The sequence below is a fragment of the Vespa crabro genome, chromosome 10 (genome assembly GCF_910589235.1).
Source record: "Vespa crabro chromosome 10, iyVesCrab1.2, whole genome shotgun sequence".
Lineage (NCBI taxonomy): Eukaryota > Metazoa > Arthropoda > Insecta > Hymenoptera > Vespidae > Vespa > Vespa crabro.
The window spans coordinates 3426327-3436991 of NC_060964.1; the positions used below are offsets into that span (position 1 = coordinate 3426327).

The following is a 10665-nucleotide window of genomic DNA, read 5'->3' on the forward strand; positions in this document are numbered from 1 at the left end:
TCTAAGAACGAGTTGTTGTTGTCGTCGTTGTTGTCTGTTGTTGTTTAGAAATTTATCGTCTTTACATCGATACGACGATCGATCCATCGACACGAAGTTTGAAAAGATTTGTCCAACGTAATAAAGAAAATTAAAAATATAATATTTCATAGGGATTATAAAATGAACGCAATATTGAATACTTAATAGTTATATTAATCTGAAGAAATTTTAATTTATTTTATAATATTTTTTGCCTTCGACATAAATTTTGTTTCGCACTGTTTCTCTTTAATAAGTATAATTATTTATTATATATAATATATTAGAAACTGAGGCTCTAATGCAATTCTTTTTCTTCTTCTGTTTTTGTCGTTCGTCGTCAAGGCGATGATTTTGTTTTTGTTTTGTTTTTTTCATATTTCTTTTTTTCATTTTTTTTTCTTTTTTTTTTTGCTAAAATTTTTGCACTTTAGCCAATGATGCTTGACGTTCCTGTGGTCCGTAGATGAATTTCATGCGACATTTACAATAAAAAGAATGCATTTGATTAGCAAATTATAGAACTTGCAAAGTGCAAAATGTTTTACCATTCAGATATTATCGTTTTTCTTTCAAAGTTAATTTAGTCAACCTTCTATAATATCATGTAATTTTCAAATCACACATACATATATATATATATACGTCAATATGTATATACTTTGTAAATATTTTTTTTATTTTCTTCTTGTTAAAAAAATTGTTAGTTCAGATTACGCGAAGGTTAATGTATGCTAAGTAACAGTTATATATATATATATATAACTTATATACTTATATATATAGTTTTACCTTATACTTATATATTTTTTACTTTCAAACAACAAACAAAGTTGAGTTATAAAGAGTTTTAATATTATTTTATTTTGTTTATTTCAAATACTCGACCGCATATATCATCAAGTTAAAGCTCGAGCTAAATGTTTAATGCATCGCGAACGAAGAATCATTAACTCTTCAAAATGATTCATAAAGGTTTCATATTTAAATGCGAGTATTTTTTATTGCCAATACTTCTTGGATATTCACTACACATTTTTCTAAAGACACGTCGTTGCATAAATCTATCGATCGATCGTTTCGTTTCAAGGATAACGTAGTACAAACAAATTTGCTCAAAAAACAAACCGAATGATACGCTTGTTTGTTATCGAAGTAAACTATTCATCATAAATTTATTCTCCTCGTTGTTCAACTCTAATCAATAATTTTCTTATATTATTTAAGTAGGATTTATTATTATGAAAAATAAGAAGTAGAAGTATGTACGTGCAGATACACAGAGAATCTTTTTCTTTCTTTTCTATTTTTTTTTCTTTTTAATTTCTATTTTTTTTTAATGATTATTCACTTGAATAAGTATTGCATATTTATTATGTCAGTAGAGTATAATGTATTTTTTTTTTTTTATTTTTTATTTCTTAGTATCAGAGATACAAGATTATATCTTCGTTTTTAACATAATTTTTCTTTGAGAATATAATTATTTGCATTGTAATTACGTTAATATTGCATAATTAGATGTAGTAATATTACACGTGTTGCTCGGCATATCACGATAGAATAATTATCAAAGCTACCTCTGTCTTTTATAGCCGAGAAATGACGAATAATGTCATGCGTGTTATATACTTGCGTATTTACCTACCTACACACACACACACACACATACACACACACACACACACACACACACACATATATATATATATATATATATATAAACATGTGCTTTCGGTGATTAAAGAAATGTTGTATCATCGTATTAATCCTTTCTCCTTGTGTATTACATCCTGGTGAAAATATATTATTATTCATGCTTAATTATGTTATAATAGATCATTCTTTATTATTATTTTTATCAAAAATATTATCGCAAGCATCGATATTATAGTTATTAGATATTTTCCTTTTGTTATCAAGATCAAACATATGAAATGATGAATTATTTATTAATATAACGTTAAAGTAATCCGAGTTATTTCAAGAGTTTAATGGTCTCGCAATAGAAATGAATAGAAATGAATTAATGAACTGAAACGTCAATGGATACAACAAGATTGGCGTAAAATTCGTAGAACAAAAATATTGCAAACTATTTGGACCAGTAATGATTTATCTCTTAGACAAAGTTTATTTTAATTATTATTCAAATAATAATCTTTTCGATGATTATTTAATATTAGAAAAGAATTCTTTTTTTCTTTTTCTTTTTTTTTCTTTTTTTTAATTTCTGTTTATAAAATCACTTCAAAATCTTTGTCGATTGTTCCCTAAAGTCAAGAAAATAAATCGTATAATATTGATAAATATATAGATCGTAAAATTTTATTGTAGTCAACATCATTTCATCATTCGATAAATATTCCTTATAATTTTCTTTTTAAATTGATAAATTTCTGTTAGGACAACAAGTGATCTTAATTATAATAGGAGATCAAAATAAAAAAGAAAAAAATAGACATGTTGTTGGTAGCGACCCATGATAGTAATAGTTTCCGTATCATTTCTATGTATTTTTTACACACACACACACACACATATATATATATATATATATATATATATACATATATATATATATATACAAAAGCAAAATAATTGTCCGGAGGAAAGAAATACACGTGGATAATGCTCGAAGGAACGTCAGAAAACATTTTGAGTAAAGAAAAACAAACAGGAAGAGAAAAAAATATATATATATCGTGTTTTACACGGTAAATAATATTTCTATTTAAAATTGCTAATGATTTCACTCATCATAATTATTCGAAAGTCATTTCTCATTTTTGTATTAAAAACGTTCCTTTATCGTTTCGTTAAATTTTTCGTACCTATGCAAATAGCTAAAACGTAACTTTGGTCATAAACCTAATTCATACGAATACATATTTACATATGTATATAATACATTTTTATTCGTAATCGTAAAATGAAGAAAATTGCTTGACCATAGTTATTCCGTCAATTGATTATTGTCAATAATTTTAGAGAAATGAAATGACCTTTATGAAAATAACATAATCGTATATTTCAAAGTAATCTATATTATTTGATATTTTTTTTTTTTTATAATGTAACAAAACATTCTCGAAAAATCTAATACAAACAGTTCTATTATTCCTGACAAATATTGAAATTATATTATATTTTAAAAAATACATATATATATAATACAAATTTTCTTTTAATATTTGAGATATATCTTATCCTCGTATATTTATTAATAAATGATAAATCAATATTTTCGAGTGATCTCGCAAATCGTCGTATGACGTAAATTCGTTGTATGACGTTAAAAAAAAAAAAAAATATTAACGAAGAAAATTTATTTGTTCAAACGAGAGCTTCTTTGTTCCGTTTTTTTTCACGGACGTCATTGCATATACAAGACGAGAAGAAAAAAGAAACGAGCATGCATACGGATCTTGAGTGAAAATATTTGAGAAGATGACGGATCTAAAAATAAGATAAAAATCATAATGCAATTTAACTAATTGTTAAATTAATATTATTTGGAAAATGATTAACGTGAAATAGGCAGATTTTCTTTAAATATCTTGAAAGACATTATATTATTTTAAATTCAGTGTTACACAAAATCCTTTCGTCGTGTTCGTATTAAACATGTCCTACTAACATGATTGTCAGAGCTTGTTGTTTCGCGAAGTTAAGAAAATTGTTTTCTTGAAATATCATTTAAAAATGTCAATTATAGAGCATAATGCATGAGACACGAAAAATTGCATAAATCATAAGCCCGTAATAACATCAGTTGGATTGCTCTCGTTCCATTTAATTGTTAAAAAAAAAAATAAAATAAAAAAAATAAAAATAAAAAAAAAACTAATAAGACGAAAGGATGGTACCCATCTTCGATGTATATATATATATTTATAAAAACTTTTTCTTTGCCATTTCTCGGTGTAATCGAATGCGAATACGTATTTTTACATCCTGTATATATTTGCAAAAGAAAAACAAAATCCCACGCTACGTTCTTACCCAATTCATTCCGCATAGATAGTTGTACTAACTCCCACCATTGTTTCGAACATGTGTTGTTATATAAAATAATCGCGCGTTATTTATGTTCTTATTTCGTGTTGTTAATATTTTATAGCGATGGACTTGTAATAAATACGATATAGTTTTTTGTCTCTTATATGATAAAGCAGAACAAAAGAATTGTCAAATTTATATTCGTGATTTTAATTCTGCAGTGTCAATATATTTTTTTTTATTTTTATTTATTTTTTTTTTCTTTTTTTTTTACTTTTTTTATTTTTCTAACTCTCTTCTTTTTTTTTTCGCAATTTTATCACCAATCCGTATAATTATTTATAATTCAATCGTTCGGTTTTGTTTTATATTCATATATTTTTATAAATTATTAAAATATTTTTTAAGAGGTTTACATCAATATCATTATGAAATTTATCGTATTTTCTAAATTGTATTATCGATTGTTACATCAATTTCATTGTGTAAGATATCATTATTATTTTATTTGTAATAAAAATATTTATTTATATTTATATTAATAAATTAATAAATAATATATTTTATAATTAAATAACTATATAATTAATTATTACAAATAATTTCATTTATTTTATACTATATTTAAAATAAATTATTAATTTTTAATATTTCTTTTTCTTTTCTTTTTTTTAATTTTAAAAATACTTCATATTTTTATTTTTCACTATCTCAAAAAGACCCATTAAATAATAGTAAAATATAAGATTATAAAATAATTATTAATCAGTTGTAATTAATAAGATAATTATCCAGTCGCATAAAATAATTAATTATTATAAGAATATTTATAAAATATTTAATTATTATGATAATTATTTTTAATTTATTTATTTATATTTGTAATAAAAAAATTATTTTCATTATTGACGAAATCAGTCGATACGAATACATTATTTGATAATTGATATTATATGTCGAATATAATTTTTAATAATTGCATTTGCAAATTTATTATCTTTAGATCTACAACAAATGATTTTTCATCGACTTATGACAAATGAATATTTCCACTCGTGTAAAAAAAAAAAAAGAAATTAGTCAAATAGAAAACTCATCTAACATAAAATATTTGAAAGGCTATGCAATTTTATCAACATTCACCTTTTATGTGTCGTACGTTTAGTAGGTCGTATTTGTCGAATGAGTTTGCATTTTCAATACTTTTGATAAACGTTAACGATGATTCTACAAAAATATTTAAAAGTACTATTAAAGGTCAAAAATATAAACTGTACAAATGTAAAAGTATACATAAAAACAACTACTAACGATGGAAAAATAATGAACTAATCTAATACTAATATAACGTTCTTACAAGACACGCCATTATTCGATTTAAATTCCAGAATGATGTTTCCGGGTTGATGTTACAAGTGTAACCAGATATTCCACAGTACCTTTTATTACCTAATAAACCAAACCGTATAAATCGTCCTAGAAGAACAATTTTATACTCTTGGCAATAAATTACGCTTCGGTTGTTATATACATTCGCGTTGTTAATTTAAAGGAAGGTAAAAATTTTTAGTGGGTCGCTTTGTAAAAAAGTAAAAAAAAAAAAAAAAAAAAGAAAAGGAAGGAAGGAAGAAAGAAAGAAAGAAAGAAAGGAAAAGAAAGGTAGAAGCAAAAAGAATTTCAAGTACCAATAAATCTTATCCTCCTTTCTTTGGTTGGCTTTAAAATTTTTCAAATTATTGAGAACTGACATAAAAAAAAAAAAAAAAAAAAAAAAAAAAAAAAAAAAAAAAAAAAAAAAAAAAAACAAAACAAAACAAAACGAAATATGAAGCAATTGCTCGTCCTCCTTTTTGTCGAATTCTAACGGTACGTGTTAACTCGATTAAAACGGAACAAATTTCACGCGTTATTCGAATTTCGATCGATCCTCTTTGTCAAATTATCAATTACAACATTGTTCATCTTTTAACACGTATAGGAGTATAAGATTAGAACGTTTTGTAATCAGTAATACGCGTTAGAATTAAACAACTACGACGTTAAATGAGTTGAATGCAATTAACATAATCAATTTCGAACGTAACGACCGAACGTGATATGAAAGATCATATAAATTTTACATAAAGTCCTCTTTCATAGGAACTAAGCATATTCATTGAATGTAAGTATAAATTCTTCTTCTTAGAAAATGCCTCGATCTTAATCCTTAAGTGGTTGAATTACGTATAAATTCAACCATAGACAACGGAATAAATTAAATGTAAAAATCAAAAATAATATATTTAAGGTCGCATTTATGAGCTATTGTCGTCGGACAATTAAGTTCACAAGAATATATTTATGAAAACGCTTTTTTTACGTACTTTGTCATCGGCAAACAGGAAAGACATGTGATCAATAACGACACCGCCAAATGGGAATCCATTCAATCGCAAATGTACATAATTTATAATTAAAAACAATTAATTTTCTGGATATCACCGATATGAATATATTCTATATATAATATCCTATATATAAGAGCGGTCGGTGACAACTGTTTCTTTTTTTTTTTATTTTTTTTTTTATTTTATTTTTTTTATTTTATTTTTTTTTTATTGCTCATATCTAAAAGCCATTAATAAAAGAACCGACATTAACATATTAGTCAATGTTATTCGTCGAATTTAATCGCCTCGTTTCTTCGATCGTTCGTCGACCAAGGAACGATCATGATGTTGTCGTACTGCCTCTCTTACATTTCATTAGGACCAAGATTTTCGGCTTCGATTGTCCTCCTTACCTACATTCGGCTAAGAGGAAGGTCGAAAGAAAGATTGGAAGGAGAAAGGAGATGAGATGATTTCGGAGAGAGTAAAAACGAAGAGAAAGAGAGAGAGAGAGAGAGAGAGAGAGAGAGAGAGAGAGAGAGAGAGAGAGAGAGAGAAAGAGAAAAGGAAGAACAAAAAATGGGGAGATGCGTAAAAGGTGACTTTGGAAAAAGAAAATCGGTCAATGGAATAACGGGATCATTAGCGCCCTATAGAGGAGAGAGAGAGAGAGAGGGAGGGGGTAGAGGGAGAGAGAAAGATAAAAGACGAAAAAGAAATAAAATGGTATGGTAAAAATGCAACATCTTTTTCTTCCTTGAAACTTTTTCTCCACTTTTCTACCAAACTTTCTTTACCTTCACCATTTCTCTCAATCATCGTTAGTATTAAAGAAATATTTTAGTTTGTTAGTCGTTGGTGGGCCCAATGTCACTGATTGTATACGTTTAACGGGACCAGCACGTCCCACGAACGGTGGAGGAGGAGAAGAGGAGACGGTGGAGGAGAAGCGTAATTTCTCCAAGAGGAGCGCGTGTTAACCGGGGTTCCACTCGGTCAGTCGGTGACAAAGCGGCTTCGCGCGAGGATTTGCTCCGTTTTTTTTATATATATAAACATATATATGTGTGTGTGTTTATATATATATATATATATATATATAATATATATATATAATATATATATATATATGTATGTATATATGTATATATACGAATTAATATTCTTTCCGCAACAGTCTGTGCATACGTGTGTGTGTTGAAAAGTTTTGCCTTCTTTTGTCTGAACATAGAAAAAGAAAACAAGCGTTTCTAATTTGCATAAATTATTATTTTGTTTGTTTTTTTTCTCTTCTTTTTTTCTCTCTTTCTCTCTTCTCTCTCTTTTTTCTTTTCTTTTTTTTTTCCTTTTTTTTTCCTTTTTTTTTCTTTTCTTTTCTTTTTCTTTTTTTGTGTGAATTCTTACGTTATATCCATAACGGAAAGAATTTTTCCTTTAATTTTTTATAGTTACTTATAAGATAAACTATAGCCAATCATCATTGAAATTTCACATGGAAAGGTTCACATGACTTTTATATTAATTCAGTACATTAGTTCAATGCAATATTAATAAAAGATAGAAATATTTTGCATAACTTAACCGTAATGTCTAATGTTACGCTCTGTCTGTGGTATATAAAAAGAAAATGAAAAAGAAAAAAAAAAAAATAAAATAAAATGTAAAATTCGATCAGTGATGTATTATTAAATAAGTACATATAAACGTTACGCGCCTTAAGTTTACGTTCAAAGAAAAAGAAAATAGGCAAAGTCAATTGAAATAAAATGAAATGAAATGAATAAATAAATACGAACTCAACGACGGGAAAAAAAGTCCTTATTTCGTTTATCAAAAAGTAATAATATTGTTTTGAATCCTTTATTCACTCGTAACTCTACTTCGTTACCTCACGTTAAACTGATGAAAAGCGTTTATTGTGTATTAAAGGCGGCGGGGGGAGGGGGGAAGAAAAGAAAAGAAAAATAATACATAAACGACATCTTTCGTTCGGTATAATTTTTTCTTGTTTTTTTTTTTCTTTTTTTTTTCAACAAGGAAATAATGATTTTTGATTGAGATAAATAGATGTGATTGTGACTTTATAATAGGAGGGAGAAAAAACAGGAAGTTTGTAAAAATATAAAGGAGGAAAAGAAGTTTTGTAGGAGAAAAAGAAGTTTTGCAGGAGAATAAGAAAATTAAAAAAAAAAAAAAAAAAGAAGAAAGAACGTTTAAGAAGGTCTCGTTGGGAGACGAAACGGTCATTGCAAATTGAAAGAAGACAGAGTGAACATCTCTACGCGAAAGAAATATACTTGTGAACGCGCGCGTGCATAAGAGCGAGCGAGAGAGAGAAAGAGAGAGAGAGAGAGAGAGAGAGAGAGAGAGAGAGAGAGAGAGACAAAGACAAAGATAAAGATAAAGATAAAGAGAAGGGGAGAGAAGGCATATATTAAATATTTATTATTCGCATGAAAAGAGAAGAGAACAACCATTTTTACGTTTCCTATGCTTAACTCTGTATCGTCGTCGAAAAGAGTTTGAATACCAATTATGTACATGGACACAACTAGCACGTGACATCCTAGACGATATTTAATTTAAGTCGTAGACTTTGTTAGTCGATTTTGAAAACTCGTTAAAATCGCACATAATATTTAAAAAATAAAATTCTCTAGTTCTCTTCGTATATTCAAATATCGTTTCTCAATTACATATCTTCAAAACGGGTAACGTATTTTCAAATGTAAGTTTTGACAACTAAAGAAACTTTTGTTATTACTATCGATCTCTCTAATCTTTAATATTCCTAAAAAAAAAAAAAAATAAAATATTCCTAGATTTATTTTAAAGTTACATCATTTTCTATTGACAAAGCTTTTCAAATTGATTGTTAACTTAAAAAAAAAATTAAAAAAAAAAAAATATAGGCACTAATTAATTTAAATATTTACAAATCTCGAATTCAAAAGATCTAATTAAAAATTTAATTAATTGAAATTATTATTATTGTTATTATTATTATACAATTTTTTAGTTGTTAATGAAATGTTAATCGATTTTAATATATATATATATAATAATTCTTGTAAATTATTAAGTTATCCATTCATAAAACTAAACTCGAAAGATTCATTCTGAGATTGACTCGATCTTTACGTTATATTTTCTGTAGCATTATAAACAGAACTTCATAAATTTTCTCGCTAAACACGAATTCGTTTTCAGAATTATTTAAATGAATATTTTGTAATTCATTTACAAGTACTATTAAAAATTGTTGATTTTCAATTTTATTTTCTTCTTTTTCTTCTTCTTTTATTTTATTTCTTTTTTTTTATTTTTTTTTATTTTTTTTGGTAGACGACATTCCTGAAATATATTCGAATTTCGAATTGATATTTTATTGATGTATGTAATTGATCGATAAAAAAAAAGAAGAGAAGAGAAAAACTAAAATTAAGAAAAAAAGAATTTAACAAAATATTTTCGTTCTTTTTCAATAGCGATTGTTGGAGCGCCGGGATAAACATGAGGTAGAAGTATTAGTCAGCACTACGACCCATGGGGCTACACCATTAGTTATGGCCTGTAGAAATGGGCACTACGATGTGGCAGAATATCTCATAGTAAAATGTGGGGCAGACATAGAACAACCCGGCTCAGGTAACAAAAAAGAAGGAAAAAAAAAATAATAATCATAGAGAATTTTGCAAAAAATAAATTATCATTTTTCGCACGTCGCTTATGCGTCATATTTGTTTTGTGATCTCGGAACGAATACCACGTATTGATACAACTCATAAAAAATTCTTCTAAATGACATGAACAATCATTTATACTAATTGGATTTATACGATGAAAGATTGAGGAACATAAAAAAAAAAAAAAAAAAAAAAAAAAAACATTTATTCTAGTCTCGAATCAAGAAACGTTCGATTATTGTTAACGGCACATTGATAACTGTCATAATTCTTGTTATTGCATTATCTATATTAATGTTTTAATTAGTCCACATAAGAGAAAAAGATAATACAGTTGGTTGGATTGGATCAAAAAAAAAAAATGAAAGCAAAAAAATAAAAAGAGAAAGAAACGGTTAGTTTAATAATAAATTGCTAATAATGGACGTGTATCAGACAAGTGTATTATCTTATTATTTAAAATGTAAATGGGTTAGATAAGGATGTATAATATTTTTACTTCAGTTGTTTTTGATGGCGAAACCATAGAAGGTGCGCCACCATTGTGGTGTGCAGCAGCAGCCGGTCACATCGAACTAGTGAAATTG

At 26.6% G+C, this 10665-nt stretch overlaps 1 protein-coding gene across 5 annotated transcripts in view; it reads left to right on the forward strand.

Annotated features, from left to right (window-relative positions):
• LOC124427734 (protein fem-1 homolog CG6966) overlaps nt 1-10665 on the forward strand; it is a 44699-nt gene that overhangs the window by 27739 nt on the left and 6295 nt on the right. For 4 of the 5 annotated variants that reach the window (XM_046971029.1, XM_046971028.1, XM_046971026.1 and 1 more), the window contains exons 3-4: nt 9881-10040; nt 10583-10665. The exon at nt 10583-10665 is cut by the window's right edge and continues 118 nt beyond it. In XM_046971029.1, the coding sequence (XP_046826985.1) occupies nt 9881-10040; nt 10583-10665 (243 nt within the window). Of the gene's footprint in view, nt 1-8024; nt 9121-9880; nt 10041-10582 lie in introns of those variants that run through there. The other variant, XM_046971031.1, reaches the window with a different exon arrangement.